At 43.3% G+C, this 21981-nt stretch overlaps 1 protein-coding gene across 3 annotated transcripts; it reads left to right on the top strand.

Annotated features, from left to right (window-relative positions):
- The first annotated feature begins 282 nt into the window (after positions 1-282).
- On the top strand, positions 283-21493 carry LOC146582197 (ras-GEF domain-containing family member 1C-like). Of its 3 annotated transcripts, none has more exons than XM_085292791.1 (15): positions 283-629; positions 10202-10321; positions 13686-13910; positions 14121-14243; positions 14421-14558; positions 15252-15467; positions 16733-16807; positions 17855-17953; positions 18428-18530; positions 18619-18698; positions 18790-18885; positions 18988-19083; positions 19171-19294; positions 19956-20028; positions 20113-21493. In XM_085292791.1, exons 3-15 carry the CDS (start codon positions 13692-13694, stop codon positions 20135-20137), a joined length of 1467 nt encoding a protein of 488 aa, XP_085148917.1. In that variant the 5' UTR covers positions 283-629; positions 10202-10321; positions 13686-13691; the 3' UTR covers positions 20138-21493. The 3 variants fall into 3 exon arrangements, with proteins under 3 accessions (XP_085148917.1, XP_085148923.1, XP_085148913.1); XM_085292797.1 differs by having other exon boundaries at positions 10202-10325; XM_085292787.1 differs by lacking the exon at positions 10202-10321.
- Positions 21494-21981: the final 488 nt, after the last annotated feature.

Genomic DNA, 21981 nt, shown 5'->3' with positions numbered 1-21981 from the left:
GCATCACAAAATACAGGATCCTCATAGAGCCTTTATTTTGTGTTTGACTTTCAACTTTGACTTAAATGACATTTTAAACGCGCCCTGAATCATTATTGCTAACTAACTTTTCAATTGTACTCGATGAACATGTGGCTTTTAACCCTTCTTATTATTCGGGCTTCTCGAGAATTCCCGCAGTACTCGTGGATCATCTTATTTTGAAAGAGTCGAACACGGAAGCCTTATTATACGCTGCCTGACCGGTGAGTAGTAGGAGTTACTCTCCTCTCTGGCTGATCACTCGCTCCGAGGACGTGTGGATGTAACTGTGCAGTCCGCCGAGTCTCCGTGGCGCAGGACAGGACAGTCGCCACGCCTTCAGGGACGCTCTTTTTAACGGCCCAACCTTGCGTTTGTGTCCGCTGCACACCGGTACGAGCCTGTGCGGGACATTTAACAAGCAACTGTAAACACTGTACTTAACTGCAACCAGGCGGTGTGCCTCTGGAGTCCGGCTTCACTTCTCCCAGCTGATGCCCAGCTGCTTCTAAACCCTGATTAATTTGGGAATAACCGGCACCGGAGCTTATATCGATTTGACATCGGATACAAGTCGGATCAAAGATGAGGATCAAAGTGTAGTGCTGGTGAGTGGCAACAATTACAATATTATCACTCTGAAATATTGAAATTGCGCTCACGCCCACAGCCTGCGCTCGCGCCAGCGTGTGTGCGTACGGGTAGGTGTGTGTGTGTATATATGTGTGTGTGCGCGCGCGCGCGTTGTAATCGGACAGATTGCCTACGAGGACACTGTGTCGTCATGATAAGAAGTTCAACTAGAGGCAGCGATGACATCACGATCCCTTATCGCTGTAGAGGTACGGCAGCGTCGCTTGCATCACTTTACTACGATGGAAACATCGCAGATGTGTGCCGTGAGTCAGCGGCGTGCTCGTCTGTTTAAAGGCGTGAAAGGATCCGGCTCTATCTTTTTCTATTTTAATAGAGCGCTGTCACTGCGTCTTCTGTCTTTGACACGTTCATGAGCGAGAATGCGTGCGGGCAGGTGATAATGTGGTATTGGAAACAAAGACAGCATCCGCTCATAAGTGAAAAATGTCACGGTGTGCTGATGGACTGGGTTTAGTTAACATGCAGTTATTAACTGTGTAAACTTGCTGCTGATTATTCTCAGACAAAATACACCCTTAAAAAGTGCCTTGGAGGGAGGGGTGTAGGAGAGGGAGTAAACGGGTGTGGTGGTGGCGGCACTGTTGACATTTACTCTGTTCTCCTTGGAATGAAAGGGGAAAGGAAAATGAGCATCCAGTAGGTGGTAAGTAGACTTGACACCCAAGGGATGATGCAGCAGCTCGCACAGCTAACCAAGTACAAACCAGAAGGGTTTGTTGTCGGTCTCTCAGCAACTCAATGCAAAAGGGGATGAGAGTAAAACCGGTTCTGTCGACTAACCAGTCAGGTGGGTGAGCCAGTTTTGCAATTCAGCACCACACTTTGATGTGTCTCTCATCCAAGTCTCAGCAGCCAGACTGCATCTCCTAGTCCCCCAGTAGGAGGGAAACACCATAATCTAGGGGGTGAGGGGGGAGATTTTGTGACCATACCTTCTCTGTGTGGACTTTCAGGAGGCACCAGCAGACTCTGTCTCCTCTCTTTTGTCACATGCTCTGCTTTGCCCTTCCTCTGTTTATCACTCAGTCCCACTGAAGCGTGTTTTCCTCACTTTCACCCTCACTGGCACTGTTTGCGTTTGTGTGCCATGTTTGCTGAACCAGTGCTTCAGTTCATTGCTTCTCTGCCGTCTAGCATGTCATCCATTTTGGATAAAGGGTGCATTATGATTTTTAGTCCCGCAGCATCATTTACACCCTTTGCCTTTGCTCTCTGTGATCAGGGCCTCCACTCAGCTCTTTGTTCCATCTCCTCTGTGGGTTTACCAATGCAGCTGACCTTGTCTCTGCTTTGCCCATATATAGGCCTGCTGCCCTCAGTCAGAATGTGTTTTTATTTATTTATTTATTTATTTATTTTAATTGAACTGAGAGCTTGCCCTTGCTGTGCATTACATGGGGGAGATGTAGAGATATAAGTCACTGGAGCAGGGGTCTGGCAGAAGTCACCGGTTACATAGATTAAAGCTTGTGTTCCCTCCAATTCAGGCCGAGCCTGCAGAGGATAACAGGTGTGCTGCTAATGAGGGCATCGTTTGGTCTAATGTGAGACTGAAAGAGACAAATTCTCAGACAGTGAGGTCTGTGTATAGGTGTAGAGAGAGACAGCAAAGGGAAAAGCAGGGTTTCTCTGGTAGCAGGTCAATGGGGAGGTAAACGCAGTCGCTGTTAGTCTGGTAGCAATGACAGCTTTATCACCACCGCAAGGTTTATGGCTGTGTTTGTGTGGGGGAAGGGGATTTGTGTGTGTGCCTGTGTGAAGTGCTGTACTATACTGGTATGATGGAATTCCACTACTGTCCTGTGATGGAGCAATGCAAACAGAAACCTGCTCCATCTGACTGCCAATACTTAAGCAGTAATAAAATACTCAGACTTCTTCATGTATTCATTTTTTATTAAATGGGTGCTGAGTTATTTACAGTGGGATTGGCTGCGTGCTCCTGTAGCACTTGCATGGATGGCTGGATGATCAATCAGTTAAAATCTTTTCTTTAACCTTTTTTCATCTTAAGCCAAGATGAATTTAAATTAATTGTATTACTAAGTTTGTTATGTTCATATTATACAAAAAATTATGAAACGAGTTATGATGGTCCAAAAAAACAGGCACTGTAGAAAGATGAAACACAGCCGGTTATTTTCACTGCTACTTTGACTAACACTCACACAATGTTCTTGCTAAGTGTTTGCAAATCTCCCCCATTTCACATTGCTAGTGGTGTAGTGTCAAGAATTCGAATGTTTGTTTTTTCCACACCTTACATAGTCAGGACGTACTCGACTGACAAAGGGACATTACATTATGACGGCCTGTGTACCTGACAGCTCTTGGGATGTCCTTTGGCGACGCAGCAGCCCTGCCGCTGACTCTGAGGTGATGAGACTGATCGTGTTGACAGCTCGTGGCAGATGGAGTTCACATGTGGAGTCACTCAGAACTGCCCGCTCTGTCACCAGAGAGTGAGCGCGAGGACAAACACGGGATTTCGATGGAATAAAGGGGTGCGAGAAGGGGGGTTGTGTCACAGTGGAGATACAACAGGCATCTAATTACCTCCCAACAGGAGCCTTGACTCCATGGAAACGCTCTGAGCTGTATTAGCTGCCTCTACATGGCCTTCATGCTGTCATAAGGACCGTATTGATGGTCAATCATAGAGGATTCGACAGGGTCAAAAAAGCAATGAGATATGATTAGATGCCTGTTTTGTTCGATAAACAGTGAGCACGGTGATTGCTCCATCAGATATAGGATCTAAGGCAAAAAGCGGTGACCGCCAAGCTTCTGCTCACCTAAGAGGTGGCAGGTGTGTCGCAAAATTCAGATAAAGCTCACATTAAGCTTTGCTATTAAATCAAGAGTGTGTGTGTTCTTATAAGTACTGTCTGATATTGATATGTGTTATTTATGCTTGCATCTTGAAGGCAGCAGCATTTATAACTAGGGATGGGTATCGTTTAGGTTTTATCCGATACCGGTGCCAAACCGGTACTTTTGAAACTGCCGGTGCTTAAACGGTGCTCAAACCGGTGCTTAAAGAATGGAGAACACAAAATCGGTCCAAAAACCTCTCATGTTCAGCTGGTTTTTTGTAAAAAGATAACAATGTTAGCCTTTTCTGCAGCTATGGGGAATATATGGCATCCCTCTTGGCTGGAAGCAGTGCTTAAACAATGGAAAAAACACAAACTTTGTCCAAAAACCTCTCATGTATAACTATTTTCCACTTTTTCTTTGGTCGTTTTAGGCTTTTTGGCCAGGGTGAAGGGAGTATCTGCCATCAAACAAGAAGACAGCCGCATGTAGCTATGATGATGTTTGCTAGTTCACCTTACATGCATTAATGTAATAACGTGGTTAGCATACTCAACGTAAATTACACACGAACAACATTAAGCTACTCACGCAGAGAAGAACGGCTGCTGCTGCTGCCATCATCATCATCCGTCATCATTTCTGCTACACTGGCAGGGCTAGGGGCCAGGACTCTAATCTTCGGGTTTTTGGGGGATGTTGCTAACTCCGGGTCCGATAACAGGCACCACACCCGCAGTAGATGTGCACGGTGTGAGGTCTCGCAGCAAGCTATCAAATACGGCGCATTTCTCGGCTTATAAAAAAACACTATGCGTCGCCAGGTGTTTCATCGGATTCAAGGTGTTTCCTCCTTTGACAGTATCACAGTATCAGCTTAAAGCACTTGTTGCAGGCGGCTAAGTTTGCATATTTTGCTGTGAAGTGCCAGACTTTTGACCGCTTCGCCTTGGGCATTTTTAATCTGTAGCTCTGCTCGAAAAGAACGTACGTACCTGGACCCGCCTACTATCCTCGGAAACGTAAAATGATTGGCTAGAATCTAAAGTGTGTCACAGCTCAGGAAAAACAAAGCACCGAAATGTGCGCTGCTTTTCGGTCTGGTTACTACCGTTTATGACAGAACCCGGTACCCATCCCTATTTATAACTATAAGTTTCTATCCTTTTGTTCCAGTGACCTACTGTCATTGATGAACTCTATCCTAAATTAGAGACTGCAGCAATATTTCAAAATTTCAGTAAATGTATAAAATAGCTGCTCAACATTTCAGTTTGACAATAACTAAACCTACTGATAAATATTTTCTACCTGCAGTCTCGTAGCTTGGGTTGAGCTTTTTCAGCTCAGTACTTTCCATTCACCATTTACTCTTCCTGTTATATGGAGTAAAGGTGGGCACATCGACCCAAATGTCGATAGTATTGATACCTATGTTGGTATTGGTATAGGATCGATACTATAATATAATAATATCGATACCTGGTTTCAGTTTATTTATAGCCAGTTTTTTTATAGCCTATAGCACATTTGGGGCAGGGATAGCTCAGTAGGTAACATGGTCGCCCCATGATTGGAAGGTCGGGGGTTCGAATCCACTGAACGGCTACCCTGCGATACCCCTGAGCAAGGTACCGTCCCTACACACTGCTCCCCGGGCAGTAATTTCCCCACGGGGATCAAAGTATGCATTATTATTATTATTATTTAAACAATGATGTCAACCCAAAAAAAAAAACAGTTTCAAAATGCACGAAAAGCTGAAATGTTTCTTATTTTGTGTTAATTATTTATTGTGGAGAGTAATTGAGTGAATTGATGGTCACTGAAATGTGTTGAAAATTTGCGATGTCTGTATTGGTACTGATAATATTAGTCCTGTAGTTTGGTGCTCGATGGAGTCATTTCTTTGGGTTTGAGTTCTACATGAACAGCTTCTAGCATTTCTTGCTTTGCAGTCTGGTTTTACTAGATGTTGTGGGGTTTTTGTTTTGTTTTGGGGGGGTTTTTTTGGGCCTCAAACGATAAAACACTCTTGTTGTTTCATCCTTTAGCAGTAAAGATTTTCTTGCATATTTTAAAAAGTGCTGTGTTTGAGGGTTGCTGAGGTAGCTTGTAGGTACTAAATTGGCTTACACGCGCCTCTCACTCTCAGACATGAGAGTCTCTCATTGTTTTGCACAAGGGAACATAAATGCAAAGCGTTGCTATGGCAATGATATCACAATATGAGATGCAGCTATTATCCTGGACGACATGATATGGCGCAGCCCTACCAAGTACATTGTGCTTTGATAACAGTTGAGCACTACAGTGCACCTGAAGAGGGTAGTAAAGAGAAAAGCTAGAAACCGTGGCTTTAATGAACGGTTCAAAATATGTTGCCTGAGGGAAATTCCACTAATCTTTCCAGCTCAGACTGCTGTGCTGGCATACAGTGGTAGATATAGAATCTTTTGGCCTATAGCTATTCTACTTAGTGCTTTACGGTGTTTGTTTGTGTGTGTGTGTGTGTGTGTGTGTGTTGTTCTTTTTCTTCTTTCTTTTTTTCAGTTATGGATTCGCACACAATTGAATCTGCTGTGCAAGGTGTTTTCCTGCCATAGAGAAACATTTGGGGTTCAGTGTCTTGCCCAAGGACACTTTGACACATGGAGAGGCCAGGGATTGAGCTGCCAGCACTCTGTGATTAGTGGACAGCCTGCTCTACAAACTGAGCCAAAGCCGCCCCCAGTGTTTGTATAGTGTAATTTGTAGAACCGCCCGTAACAATGAAAAGAGAAAGCAGAAGGTGTGACTGCAAAGTGATTTATTTGTGCACGGTGTGTGATTCAGTTCTGCCTGAGAGTCCGTTAAGATGCAAAATGACATACAGAGATATGAAATGTTGGGTGCAAATAGCAAAAATGAAACTAACTGTGAATTAATGAGTCTTGTATTTTGGTGTTGCCCGTGTGTAACCATATCAAAATACATGAAGCATGAGCGGTGAACAGACCACCCCCGTGAAATCACCAAATGCTAATTAGTACGCTTTGAGATCATACATCAGCAGTGATACACAGTGCAGCCTCTGCCTGTACTGGTTGTAATGAGCTGATAGATGTACTTAAACGGCAAAGGCGACGGCCGTGATGAAATTATCAAGGTGTGCTTATTAGATTTGCATCTGTTACTATTTCGCTCATTACCTCACGGTGGTTATTGTGCAGGTTTGATTGAGAGTAATACAATGCTGAGTGAGTGTTTCCACTGGCAGACTAATTTTAAAACGTGCTTAGCGGCCTATTTAGGTTGCTGCGCATTGGCATTGTTTAATTCAGATTTTCTGTCTGGATGCTTTCAATCGCCCTGCGCTGGTTTTCTGTGCTATTTCCTTCCATTTACTTGGTGAGCTGGTAATTTCTCATAAGTAGCACTTGAGGCGAAATTGTGCCTGTGTAGGACAGAGACAAAATCACTCTTGTCTGATTCTCCGCAAAAGTACATTGCATGAATGGTGGCTGCAAATTGACATATTATGACTAACGGCTGTTTTTTAAGGCATTGTGACCGTTGTGAGTGACAGATTTAGGGCACTCACAACTCAGCCATGTGCTATGTGCTCACTAAGAGCCAATCTGTGCTCAACTCCAATTATCTCTACATAATATGATAGATTGACCGGGCCCATCATGTCAGAGACATTTAGCTTATTTTAATACACTATTTTTATCTTCAACAAACCAGGGAGATGGATCCAGAAGTGCGTTTCGTGCACGCGTGAAGTGGTTTGAAAGTGGAGTCTGTGATAATGGTGCTCAACCTTTAAATTTGGAGGGTTTTGGGGTTTTTTTTTCACCCCTCACAGTTAATGTTTTTTTTGCAGTGATGAACTCGATTCCATCTAAATGTAAATTTTACAAAGGTGACAGTTTGACTTTAGAGATCAGTTGTCTGCAGTTCTTCTCGTGCTATAGGTTTAGCAGCACTTCTTGGAGGACAGTAAGACGGATCGTTGTTTTCATAGGGAGTGAATGACTTCACTTGGACTTGGATGGACGTTGACTGTCTCGGACTCTTGTGAGCACGTACGCAAACAGAAACTCCAACACTTGCGTGGAAGCAGCTGTGTCCGAACTCGCTCAGGAATGAGGATGAGAACACACGCACAAGCTGTTTTCATTAAAGAGATTTCCCAGTAAGCGTCAGTGGGACTGATGGTGGGTGTGGAACAGGTGCCAGAATATTAGTGTCACTCCACTTAGACACTTAAGGGGAATTCCACTGAAAGGGCTTTGGGGAGTGTGTTCCTGTTGAGCCCTGACTGTGATTTTTTATTTTTTATTTTTTTTCAATTCCAGTCAGGCTTTTATCAAAGGAAAAAAAAGACAGATGAATGGGTGTATAACCTGAATGCCTTCACTGTAACTCGATCCTGAGCTTGGCCGCTACGTGGGTGCAAGTGTGCATGGATATGTTTTCTTAAGATACAATGTACTCGATTGTGTTCAGCTCCTCAAATATGCACACCCACCATTACCCAACAATAGTGCGCTGGTCTGGTTTTGTTGCAGCGTGTGTAGTGACATGTGTGGTATTTTGCGGTCTCTCTATTGTCAGCTGTGCCAGGAGGTTGCTGTGCAGCTCAGTAGCCAGTTTGGCTCAGTCTGTGTACCTCGACATTCGGCCTGGACGCCAGTACACTTATTCTTGGACTCCTGTAGCGACTGGGGATGATGGCAGAGGCAGCGGGCCAAAAAAGCCTCCCATGCCAGGAGCTCCCACTGGGAGAGCAGGCTGCTGCAGGGCCATCTGTACAGGCGTCCCGACTGGGAGCATTAGAATCTGGGGCGTGGAGCGGGAGATAAAGGAGGAGGGGAGTAAAATAGGGGACATGTGCAAGGGGAAGGGAAGTGAGAGGCTGCATGACAAAGAGGTGTTTACTCACTTTTAAGCCTGTGCCATCCTGAGAATACTCATCATTTCAGCTTTCAAAGAATTTGGTAGAAAATTCAGGCCAGAGCTTTAATACTCGGAGGAGCACAAAACAGTGTCAGTCCCAAAAATACGCAAGTATCTGCTTTTTTAGAGCACTATCCCAAAATAGATGAAGTGTTGAAGCTTTCTGTGTTAAAGGAGTTAACATGTGGGTCCGAAATTAGTTGGTGAGGAGGAAGCCTGCAGAGGATGAGATTGGCACTGATAGAGCCAAGACTGTTTGCAAACTTCATTTGGATTGGTATCAGCATCTTGAGCGAAAAAGGGGAAGCACTTTTTGTTATATATTCATTCGACTTTCCTTCAGCTGTGATCTCTGAAACCACGAAGCAATGACAGAAGCAAAACAAAACGTTGCTGTAGCACCCATGCCGGATACTTGATGTGCTTGCTTTCAGATGATGTGCCGCTTGTCTAAGAATAGCTTTATATCATGTAATCATTTCCGTCTTTCTTCGTCGCATTTCTCAGTATCGGTGCAGTGTGTTATAGATATAAGGGGCCCAAAAATCAAAGATGTGCTTAACTGCAATTTGAATGCTGCATGAAATGTAACTAAAAATAAAATGCAATGAGGTGCAAACCACTTAAATTCAACTTTGAAACTAGTACCAAGTAGTAAAAGGATAGAATAAAAAGTTGAAAATAAAGCGTGGGAAAGTTTCTTAGAATTCTTTTGCAAAGGCTGCGTGTGCAAACAGTTCAACGGCTTAAGAATAATATGTATCAGTGTAAAACTGCAAAAAAGGGTTTGGCGGCTGGATCACATGGTGAAGGGTTGGTTTTACTAAAAATATGCTAAACATAATGACATTTTTGTATTTGCCGTAGCAGATAGAGGCACAACTTGCCACCAGACAACTGCTCTGCCCTCCAAGCCAGTGGGATGCCCTAGAGAGCCAAAACACTTTAAACTACAGCAATGCCATAATAGGTCCTCACCTGACTCCACTCACTTGTATCTGGCATGAATTATACTGTTTAAGCAAGCCTATTGGTAACGATGAAAGATAATCAGTGAAAATGAAGAAAAGCTCTCCTTTTTGGAGTGAAAATGTTTAAATGTAATGGTACAGAAGGAATAATGTTAATCTAGCCTCAGATTTAGAGGAGAGACACTAGCATCAAGTTATTTCTTTTGTTTGCTTAGCGTGTTGCGCTCTGGACATATTTAAAATTATCACATAATCGTGAGGGGGGGCCCCCTGTGAATTTTAGCCTTGGGCCACAACAGCCTGTAGAATCGCCACTGGTCAAGGACATGAAATCAGCTTTGAAAACACTTACCTGGAACATATTCAAGTGTCTGGAAGAATATTGTTAGGCTGAGATAAAAATGTTGCTTAGGACTTTGTACAATCAGTTAGCTAACGTCAGAGGAAAATATTGAAAAGTGTTAAGATTTGTTTCTGTGTTGAAAGGAAAAGATAAATTTTTGCTCAGACGTCGATGTGTTTGTATAGTTGAGCATCCCGCTTTTATTTAAGTGTCAAAAGATCCAGACTGTTTATTTTAATATGCGTGTGGGTGTTGACCTATAGACAAGTTCCTTGTCTTGCTTGGGTGATGACTAATAATCATAAGCAGCAGAGGTAGTGTTTGCCCTAATATAAGTAAGCAGAGGGACCTCAAAGCTGCTTCTGCCCCATCAAATAACCCCACCGCTTCTCATTTGACCCTTGACCCACTGATGGCACAGATTTTTCTCTTGTTTTTTCTCTTGAAGAACCCTCCTCAGTCTGAACGTAGGCCGGTCTCTGATGCTGCTCGTCCATCAACCCCTCTGTGAAAGAACATATTTGCACAGTTTTGTCACCACTCACCTAAGCAGGAAGACACAAGAACAGTAGGTGTGACTGTTCTCTTCTTTTTTTGTTTGTTTTTAGTGAAACGGGTTTTACAGAGTGTTGTAGGAAGGCAGCGGATTAACAACAAAGAAGCAGTTTGACAGCTAAACTGGCTGGTTATGTGAGGAATGCGTTTGATTCATCAACACATGCGCTGCTTGACAGCCGAGGTGTTGTCGAAGATTGTGTGGCCGCAGACCGTGCCACTCTGTTAATCATAATGGAACAAAGGAGGCAGATCTCCTGATGACAACGATAGCAGCCTAACCAAATCACACAACTACATGCACACAGGCTGCAAGGGCACAGAACAATGACACCCCCCAGCTGTCTAGACTGAGTGCAAGGCTACCGTAGATCTCAAGGGGGGGGGGATTAAAGCACACATCACTACACTCACCTGTTCTTAGCTACATGTTTCTCATTGTGTTTTTTCATGCAGCGCTGACAAAGTGTGACAGGCGCAGAGGGGGTTGAGTGTAGCAGGAGCTGTGAAAACAAGTTATACACAGAGTACAGCTGTGGATGACTTCTTCACACTGTAGAAAAAGCGGTGTAAGCAATATGGCTTTGGGGGGGGAAGTGACATTTTAAAGGAAGTATTTCAGTTTGTTAGTCATAAGACTTTGTGTTAGGTAAGGTGGTCTTCCCTTGGAGTTTCCAAGCAGGAAGGCATTTTAGAGGAAGTTTAACTGGGATGGCATGAGGTGACAAACAGCTGACGGTGCCGGTTGTTGGCTAATGTAAAGCGAACCTCATTATTTGTTGCTCTTACTGACGTTATTGAGTCAGTCTCTGCTCTTGCTGCTGTTTCACTGCAAGCCCTACTTTTCCTCGGTTGTCTCTTTTAGTTAAATTGGCCATAAAAGTTACATAGTCTGTCTTTCACTTTTATGTCAGTACTTAAAGTTGCACCCCTGCAGGTTTCACTACTACTTTGAACTCACACATCACTACCTCAACCCTAAAGTCCTTTTGGGTTACTTTCACTGTCGCAGAAAAGACTTTGCTTTCGGCTTGTCCATTTAAAAAATGTGCACATTGGCAGATGAGCCACCTGACTGACTGAAACTGTGAGGTATCGACTGACAGACATGAGGAGCTGTGATGAAATAATGACTCAGAGCCTGAGAAGTGCTGGAGGGAGGAGCGGGAGGCTGAGGAGGAAGCAGTGGGGAGAAATACGGAGATGGGAGATTATCACATGCGATATGGGGAATCATTGACAGTGTGAGCACGTAGTATAGAACTCGCAGACACTGCTATACATGTAGAAATACAAACACAGAGACATAGAGAGTTGTGTGAGATTTAGTCACCTTGAACTAAGCAGATATTGTCCTCCTGTCAGTCTTAACATAAAGGAAGTTTTCTTTAGTAACCATAAAGCTTCACTCGTGTACTTTAGTCCTTTATCCTGTTCTCTGTGGCTCAATGTTATAATCCAATCTGCGGGATGTCACTGCAAGGACATCCCGGTCTTTTCTAGACAGAGCCAGTAACTTTTATGAGTGAAAAACAAGTCAAATGTAATTTAAGGCAATTTTTTTTTAGCATTTTTAAACAATATTCATTCATCCTCTTTAATCTCTAACTCTACAATTTTAAACTCTGTTTTTTCACCCACTGTTATTTATAGAGCTTTAGTATTTAGGCTGATTTGTCTGAATCAGATGGACAGTGTTTTGGTTGGTTACACACACCCCCGATTGCACATAGAGCCAAGATCACTCCACTGATACGCAGACGAGATGTCGGCCTTTTCTAACCACAACATATATTAAAAGAAATGTGGCTTTGGGTGTAAAACGCTTCTCAGAACTCCCCATCCCCCAGCCTTTTGTGAGCCTGTCTGTGTGTGTTTGTGCCTAGGTGTGCACAAGTGCATAAGTAAGTGCCCAAATGTAGGGGAACAAGGAGGACAAAGGAAAGCCGATCCACTCACACAGGGAACTTGAAACATTTGTGCATTTGTGCATGGCACCGTGCGTTTGGCCTTTCAACCCAGGGGGACCCACGATACTCATTTATCGGGGCGGCTTGTAGAGGTCAGCAGAGGATGAAAGTATGGCCGAAGACATTTCCTTCACTGTCTTAGGACGATCACTAATATGGACGAACATGCCGTCTTTCATTCAGTTTACGAAGGACTTCTTTTATGTTAGTACTGTTGTGTGTGTGTGTGTATGTATGTGTACGCACATATACATACACACTTTACTATGTGTTCAGGTGCATATTTAGGCCAAGCTGACAATAGACAACAGGAAGAGTGTTTGGTATGGTATGTTGTTGTGCTTGAGGTTTCAGTGTCAGCGTGCAGGTTTTTTGCTTTTATTGTGAGTCCTGCAGGCAGAGATCTTTTGTAAAACCAAAGCAACTTTGAGACTGCAGGTATTCGAGTTGGATGTGGTGCTACGGGTCATTTTAGTCGCTGTCAGAGAGCACAGGAGCTACTCCCACAGAAGAGTTGGATGAAACTATAAAATGTAATTAACTATTAACGGCTGCCTTTTTTTAAGCTGGGTGATGAAGACGAGCTCTTTTGTACTGCGAGTGACATTATGGTATCACTGCTCTAGCTTACACCACATTAAGCGTTCCTTTCCACTAGAGCTGCAGTGTTGGTCCACTGAGGGGAAGAGCCTGTTGAATTTTTAAAATGTGTAAGCCAGAGCCTTACAAAGGCAAAGGGATTCATTTCAGTGGTGGAGACAACATGATCAGCCTCCACAGTGACTGTGTGACCTGTTTTCATTCTCACCTCTGGCTTGTCAGCGTGGTAGGCGGGGCTTGTTGTTTAGGAGAGGTATTCTGTATCATCTGCCATTGACAGGCGCTCATCAAGTGAGGGGAAATAAGAGTCTTTGCACTGGAAAATAAGAGTGAAAGCGATACATCACGAGGATGGACAGAGGATCTAAAAGAGACAGAGAAAATGTTTGGGTCCAGCAGGTCAACTGGAGTGAGTGGAAACAAGCAAACTGGTTTATGTAATGATGATTAAGCTTCGCAGGGCCAGGTGAATCTCTCAGCGTTTCACAGTATAGACAGATTTTAATCTGTTTTTTGTGGCAACATTTCTGCCTGATGCACCAGCAGAAACCGGCTGTACTGGTTACCTAGCGCTGAAGAGGCGATGACCTGGAGATGGACTGGAAAATAAGAGGGCGGGGCTTGTGTTTCTGTGTCCTTGAATGTACACATGAGATTAAATGGTGCAAACCTTGAATTACACAAACAAACTGTCTTGTTTACATGGCTGTACCAGAGACCTTTATGAAAATGAAACGAATGACTTTTCTAAATCCCAATTTCATCTCTCTACTTCATTCATTTGGTGTGTTTGTGTTTATATTCTAGTCAGGAATGCCCCAGACTGCGTGCTCAGGCACCATGTTTACCACTCCCAGTGGCTTCAGCCCTCATCTGGCCTGTGCTGAGCCTGGGGAGGAGGAGGCCCCACAGGAAGGCCCGGGGCCGGGGCCGGGGCCTGGGGCTTGCCTCTCCGATGGGCCGCCCATCACTTCTGCCTCCCTGGACACCCTGATCCAGAACCTGGTGCCCACTGCCGATTACTACCCCGAGGTAAAATGAAATGTGCTACAGTCACTGCTGCTCATCATGTTCCCATTAGCCTCAGAGTCCATTTCACTTTATAGTGCTGCCGATTAGATTATTAACCACATGTCTATGTTTCAAGTGCTCCTCTGCTTCTTTTAATGACAGTAAGCTGCAGTGGTGTTTATTGATGTGGCGAGAGTGTCTTAGCGAATGTCTTTTTACGTCCTTTGACAGAAAGCCTATGTGTTTACCTTCTTGCTGAGCGCTCGTCTGTTCATTCCTCCTCCGGAGCTGCTGGCCAGGGTGTGTGAGATGTGCATCAAACAGCAGCAGCTGGATCAGAGCCCACTCGATACGGTCAGCACTGCACCACACATAAATACATATTCCGGCGTATGAAAAGCATTCAGGCGTACTTATCTGCTGCATGTAAGCATCTTAATAACCGCTGTTTTTCCCTTCACTCTATGCAGGTATTTTTGTTTGCTATGTTATAAAGCCAGTTGTAAATCTTTCTCACGTCGTTAAAAACAGGCAAAAGTTCGCAAGTTTGGCCCCAAGATCCTGCAGCTGCTGACAGAATGGACAGAGACATTCCCGTCCGATTTCAGGGATGAAAAGATGGTCGGACACCTCAAAGACATCATCCACAGGATAGCTCCATGTGATGAGGTATTATGTCCAACAAGTCCAATCATCTTCACTTAATATGTCCTAAGATTTTTTTTTCCAGTTTTGAAAGGCTGTAAATTTTCAAACAGGATAGATTAACCAATAAAACTGGACAGAAAACACTGGATAAAAAGCATCTGCAGTGAAAAATAGTCTGATGGGGAGCTAGATTTAATTATTGTCACTGCGGCTGTTGATGAGGGAGTCAGTGTAGGGTGAACACATACAGCCTAACTGTTATACAATCTTACATTACATGAGGGAGGAAGGAAGGATATTAGAGGAGTGGCTCTATCTGCAGTCTTGAGGGGAAAATAGAGGGAAGGACACGGATGGAGAAAAAGGGGAGAGGGTTGGGATGCAAGGGCGCAGAGAGCCGAAGAAAAGGTATGGGAGTGGAACCATAGTGAGAAATGTAGGGAGGATAGAAAGGAAGCAGGAAAGACAGGTGGTGATGAATGTGCTGCTATTTAAAGCTGGCTGTCTGCACTACGGGTGTGTGTGCATACATGTGGGAGGTGTGGCTCTGGGTCACTTGTGAAACAGACTGACCTCACGTCCTCTTTGAAGCCCTCGTGTCGAGCGAGGAACACCAAAACAAACATTCCCAGGCAGGGCACACAGCACACCTCTGCTTGCACTGCTGAAACTCACAATAACATGTTTAACATGTCGCTTTCCTCTTCTCTCAAGGCATACTGGAAAACCCTGAACCAGGTGCTGCAGAAACTTAGCCAGAGGCTGTCCCTGATGAGCCAGGGGGAAGAGAGCATTGTCAAGGTCTCCCTCAACGCCTCCTCTGACAAGCTGGTGGCCTTCAAGACCAAGCCTCCGCCCATCCAGAAGGACATACTCTCCATCTGCAACGACCCCTACACGCTGGCACAACAGCTCACCCACGTGGAGCTGGTAAGGAAGAGGAGGGGGGGAGGGGAAGAGAGAGCGGGATGCGGGTTAGAAAGAGGTCAGGGGTAAGAGATGATAACGAGGGCGGACGAGGAGAAGTAGAAAGGATGTCAGCGGAGAGATGAAGGCGGAGGATGGTGAAGCATGGGTGGAGATTGAGTCCACCCATGTCAAGGTCATAAACATTAAATCACATCAAGAGAGAGGGAACTGGAGGGTGATAAAGATTTTAACAGAACAATGGAAATGCAGTGAACGAATTGATGATGAACATATATCATCAAAATAACTCGCTGGATTTTGACGCCATGTGTTTGATAACCTGACCTTACTTGTCAGCTATTACAGCGCTAACTTCCTTCACAGACAGCAGAACAAAGGGAATGAGGAGATGAAACCCACATGAACAAAGGATCCGTACACTGTCCCTCACATTGCATGCTCGGTGCCTTCAGTCTGCTCATGTGTGTCTTCATGTGGACACGTGTATCTCGGGGTGGTTGTGTTTCTGTCTGTGCATGTGAGAGTGTCTGAGTAAGCTTGTACCCTTGTCTGAGCGGTGACATCACCCCTGAAGTCAGTGATGCGCCCGGGGCCTCAAACAAAAGGGAGGAAAACTGCAGTGGATATATGTGACCTGACAGCTTCACATGCGTTCACACGCACGCATACAAAAGGAAACAGAGATGGGCAGATAGAGAGGCATGCAGCAACCACACAGCCTGGATATTATTGTATGTTTTAGCAACATGTTGATACTTATTTAAAGAACTACACAGCTGTGCTTTATGCCACTCTGTGCACACTTGTGTGCAGCGCTGCTTTGGTTTTGGGTTGCGTCACCAGTTGAGATGGTGCTAATGACTCATTTTGATTTGCCCATGTATGTGACTGCACAGCTGTCTTTTAATAGAGGTGAATATTGTCTCAAGTGTCACTGTGAGGAAATCTGATTCCAGTGAGTCACCTCAGTCAGTCATTACTCGTCCATATTGATTGCCTTCCATTACTGAAATGAAAGAATTATTAATGGGGCTACCCCCGTCGGTGTATGCGAGTGGACTTGTAATGCTCATGTCGTGGGAACATAAATATGTTGCCGCTGTCAAGGAAAGACTTGGTACGATGTTGAGGTTGTTTTAAAGTTCAGGTCAGATTTGTTATGGTTAGTAATTGTTATGGTTGGGGCGTGTCTAGGAAAAGAATGAGAGTGAATGTATTGTCCTGCAGGGATGAGTGATTCATGACTGTGTGTTTGTATTTTCCAGGAACATTTGAGTCGTATCGGACCGGAGGAGTTTGTCCAAGCTTTTGTTCAGAAAGACCCTCTAGATGGAACACAGGTGAACTTTTTTTTAATACACTGTCCTATTTAATCAGAAAACTAATTTTGCACTAAGCTTGCCAGAGTCTGTACTTAGGTCAATGCTGTAGACTGTAAATAGAAGATGGCATCCGTTCATTTGTGGACTTGAGTCCCGCATTTGACCATCACCATCTTGCTCTCTTCAAAATGGTACAAAGCCATGTTCCACTATGGTAACAATAAAGGTGCATCCAAACAGGAAGCAAATCACTCGTCTCATATTTCTTTGGAGATAACAGCTGGTCACTAGTGGGCATTGGTTGCCTAGGTAACGTTCTATGTATTTACTACTCTGTTATATTCCTCACTGGTAGTCCCTTCAATCACTTGCCCCAAAGTTGAATAATGTTTGTTTACAGTAGGACCTGCTCACTTTGCTTTGGCTGCAAAGTGGTCAAATGCCTTTGATTTTCTTTGGTTGACACATCGCCGCAAATTCCTGATGAAGTTTGTAAAGACTGCAACACAGATTATTTAAAAACAAGCTGTTATTAAAAAAATGTCACTGTTACTATTATTATCATTAGCTTCACATTTAGAACCAAAGACTAGATCCATTTTTATGATCTTACAGTCTACTGTCAGACCACAGCATTTGTTTATTTTTGCATTATGGTTAAAATTGTTATTTTGTACGTATCCAAACAAATGTCAGTGAGCGTAAATGTCACAAATGGCAAACTACAGCAAGCACACACAGTGTGCTTTCTGTGCCCTCTATGTATGACCGCTGAATGCTTCCACTCTCCGTTCCATCGCTGTCACTCATTCACTGATTTCCTTTCATTTTCAGTTATCATCACTTTAACCTGTCTTCACTCAGTTTCTCCTTTCTCTCCTTTTTTTTGTGCTCTAAATTGGTTCTGTTATTTCTGCTCCAAGATCACCGTCTTTGTTATTTGCGCTCACACAGGGGGTCAAGCTTGTAGACGGGAAGCTAATTAATAGTGGAATTCCCGATTGTAGCACTCACTTGTGGTGTGTATGTGTGTATGTGTGTGCGCGCGCGCATCTTATTAAGCAGCCGTGCTTCAGTGACCAGAAGAAAAAAACCTCCAACCTGGAAGCCTACGTGAGGTGGTTCAACAGACTTTGCTACCTGGTTGCGACAGAGATCTGCATGGTGAGTGGAAAACACAACTCAGTTTCAGCCATATTGAAGCCTCCAAAACATTAGAAAGACTAGGAAGCACACTGGGAACAGAACAAGATTATAAACACCTCTCAGGGATCTACTTCAGACTGAATGGGGAAAACCTGGAAATGTCAGTAACTACAGGACATATCTGGGTGACCATTGTAGCATATATGCATGTTTTTAGTTTATAGATTCTCTTTATTTAATAGTACTTTCAACTGAATTCTACCATAGTAGTAATTTATTCCCCTAAGTAAGTGGACAGGAGATAAAGGTTTAGTTTTTACAGGGCATTACTGCCCCTTAATGGACATTTTGTGTTACTGCACTTGCACAGACAAAATTTCTGCCTGTATCTGTATATGTAGAGATAAATTCTCTATGAAAAATTAAGTCAGAATTTTTAAAAAAAAATTTGGGGGGGGGGGTTTTGTTTTGTGTTTTGTCTCACTGCTGCAGCCAGCGAAGAAGAAACAGAGGGCCCAGGTGATCGAGTTCTTCATTGATGTGGCCAGGGAGTGTTTCAACATTGGAAACTTCAACTCCCTCATGGCAATTATTTGTGAGTTGTTCATTTTACAATCCCTGAGCATTGATTCCCATCTTGTGTTCATAGTTAAAAATATATATATATACATTTTCTTTCTCAGCTGGGATGAACATGAGTCCTGTGTCCCGGCTGAAGAAGACTTGGAGCAAAGCTAAGACTGCCAAGTTCTTCATTCTTGAGGTAAACACAGCTATTCACTGTCTAAGAAGTAAAAGACAGTAAAAATTAGATGCTGACGGCGTTTTTGCTTGTTGCCATTTACTCTTGACAGCATCAGATGGATCCGACTGGAAACTTTTACAACTACAGGACTGCCCTGAGGGGGGCCGCCCACCGCTCTCAGACTGCCAACAGTAACAGAGAAAGGGTGGGGCTCAGCAACACATTGACTGATTTCCTCCAAAAACCTGCTGGCTGCAGTTCAGTATTTACTATTTACTTTGCCTTCCTGCCCATTTTCTCTCCTCAGATTGTGATTCCTTTCTTCAGTCTGCTGATAAAGGACATTTATTTCCTGAATGAAGGATGTGCCAATCGGCTGCCCAACGGCCACGTCAACTTTGAGGTGAGGCTGTTTCCTAACCCTGCCTCTCCTCCATCGTTAACCTCATCCTAAACCATTAAATGGTTACTCGCTTATTTATTTATTTAGAAATTTGTCGAGTTGGCGAGGCAAGTTGGCGAGTTCATGACATGGAAACAAGTAGAGTGTCCATTTGAGGAGGATAGGGCCATCCTACACTACCTCCACACTGCTCCCATCTTCAGCGAGGACGGTGAGAACCTGTCACATAGTTTTCATTTACAGTCCAGTTCGCTTGATGCCTCTACTGTTTTGTTCCAGAAAGATCTGAACATCTTACAGTCTTTGTTGCCTTGTATTTTCAAGTTGTCCTCAGGCCAAATTTGAATAACTTGACTAATCCGCTTACTTTCCATTTAGTGCCACTGTCGGGTCAAATTATTCATTTTTCCTAATTACTAAAAACTAATAACATTCTCATCACCCTCGGCTGTAATTTGTTTTAATAGTAATCGGCAAGCGTTACAACGGTGACATTACCGTTTAGCTCAAAGCATCGGTGTCCAACATCTTCACAGCTGCAGACTCTTTAATGTCTCAGCCAAACTCCATTTAAAAATAAGACGGCAACCTCCATGTGACTGTTGCAGATGGAAATTGATTGCAAGTAATTGCAGCGACCAACTGGTTGCCCAGAGGTTGAGCGTACAACACCTTCAATCTCTGGAAGGCCACTTTTGATTGCAAGGCAGTTCTATAGATTACCTAGTTGGAAGCAAAGGTTTGCAAATAACTGCCATCTAATTTATCAATTTAGACAGATTGTTTTAGCTCTTTTGGACTTTTCTGAAATTCCTGAAGACACACACTGTCTTTTTTTTTTTTTTAAATGTATCTGTTCTCATTATTCCTAGGGCTCTATCTTGCTTCCTATGAGAGTGAGAGTCCAGAGAATCAGGTAGAGAAGGACAGATGGAAAGCACTCAGGTGAGAACACATTAAATGGGAACTGCTTAAGTCTAAATAGACCTGCTTTACTTAATTAACCTTTCACCTCTTTGCTCCCTTCAGGTCCAACGTCCTGGCAAAGACATGAGGCAGCGAAGGCAGCTCACCTGCCACCAACAAGGGAGCGTGTGGACTCTTTGCACTAAACTGAACTGTGAAGGAACCTAACTGGTACTTTGATGTTTTTCTATGAAGAAAAAAAGGGAGAAACACGATGAACAGGATTCATCATGGAGTGTGTAAAAAAACAAAAAAAATTTTTTTAAAAAAGTGAAGTGACTATATTAAGCTATGAAGCAAAATCCCTTTGCAGTTTGCAGGAGGTTGGTGATGAGGTACAGTATATTGGAGAGCGACAATGCTTCTCCATGTGTAATGTGTGTTTACTCTGTGAAGATGTTTACTACTTTAGAGAGTACAGTTACAGGGAAAACCACTTTCTAAAACAAGAATTCCTATTAATGCTGTTTGTGGGGTTTTTTTGTATTTGCTCCTCCCACCTCCTTCTCTCTTCCCTCTTCCCCTTTGCTACAAAGCCTTGTCTAGGTATTTAAATTTGACGTTCTTCTTTTTTTCCTTTACTTGTAATGTACTGTAATGAAACACGAAAATAATGTGACGGGCGCTGGCTAGCCCATTTCAACTGTCAAGTTTTATAGGTTTACTGAAGAAATGGCATCTGTGTGTTTTCAGAGAAGATGGAAGACAACATGCCTTGAGCATTTTGCGAAATATCCTCTGACTGTGTGCGATCACGCATTTGTTCATATCGTCTCTGTATTGTGCTACACGCTGTCGATCGGAGAAACCTGTTTATGGTTCATCTCTATTTTTTATTTTTATTTATTCTTTTTCATTTTGGGGAAGGTGTCGTGTGGGGATGATCAACTTGTTTTAAAAGTGTTTACTTCTTTTAAATGTGTTGTGCCATCAACTACACAAGAAAACTACAGTAATTGGTCGCTGCATGTGGAGCCAGGCCAGGTGTAGATTGTGTACAGGTGACATTTACCCCTCATCTTTCTGCTCTACAGGAAGTTTTCTCTGACTGATGTTCAGTTGTCTGATATATATTTATGGAGATTTCTGTGCTGACAGATGTATAATTTTTATTGTAATGTTCCTTTATTGGTTAGGAAGTCCAACGGCATGCTACGACAGGTGTTCTTAAAGGGGCATTAGAGTATCCACCTTGTGAAGACTGCAACACAGACTTTGTGGTGAGGATGCTTTGTTACATTTTGTGGAAGGACGATAATGAAAGGAGGTCTTCTGTCTTGATATAAAGTAAAGAGGGAAACTTGTGCCATACAATTCACTGGTTGTCATAACAATTCAGGTTCCTTTGACTTGAAACGTGTTGTTGAATCGTTTTGTGGGATTGTCACCTTTTTTGGCTTCATTTTTTGTTCTGTGATTCAAGAGCCATTTTGCGGGAGGGGGTATGGGGAGGGGAGAGGGAGGGAGGGACTATTACACAATAAGCTTTTTTTTTTTTTTTTAGTAAATGGTCTAAATCGGTTTCTTTTTATTAATTGATGTCAGTGTTTTCTCTAAAGAAGCACCTTTCCCTCTCTATAACAGTCTGACTTTGATTCTCCCACTTCATTTGTCATCAATAAACTTCCTTTCACTGCAACCCATTCCTCAGATAATTTATTCCAGCGAGCTTGAGATGCGATGTCAAATCAGCCACTCATGGTAAACACGTTTTTGTTTTTTTTAAATGATGACTGTGCTGAATATGTGCTTTCAACGACAATCGTCTAGGTGTCATCAGATCTGCTATTACTTTTTAGGGTTTTCTTTTTTTTTTTTTTTCTTTTTTTTTTTTTAAATGGTGTGACTGGACTGTCTGCTCCAGTTTTGCATTTTTATTTTATTTTATTTTTGCTTGCACATGCATCGCAGTGTGCCGTTAAATGGGTGGAA

The sequence above is a fragment of the Mchenga conophoros genome, linkage group LG2, assembly GCF_057382185.1.
Source record: "Mchenga conophoros isolate Kocher_MC1m ecotype Shallow Benthic linkage group LG2, M_conophoros_male_GT1.1, whole genome shotgun sequence".
NCBI lineage: Eukaryota > Metazoa > Chordata > Actinopteri > Cichliformes > Cichlidae > Mchenga > Mchenga conophoros.
This window is presented reverse-complemented; position numbering and strand designations above follow the sequence as displayed.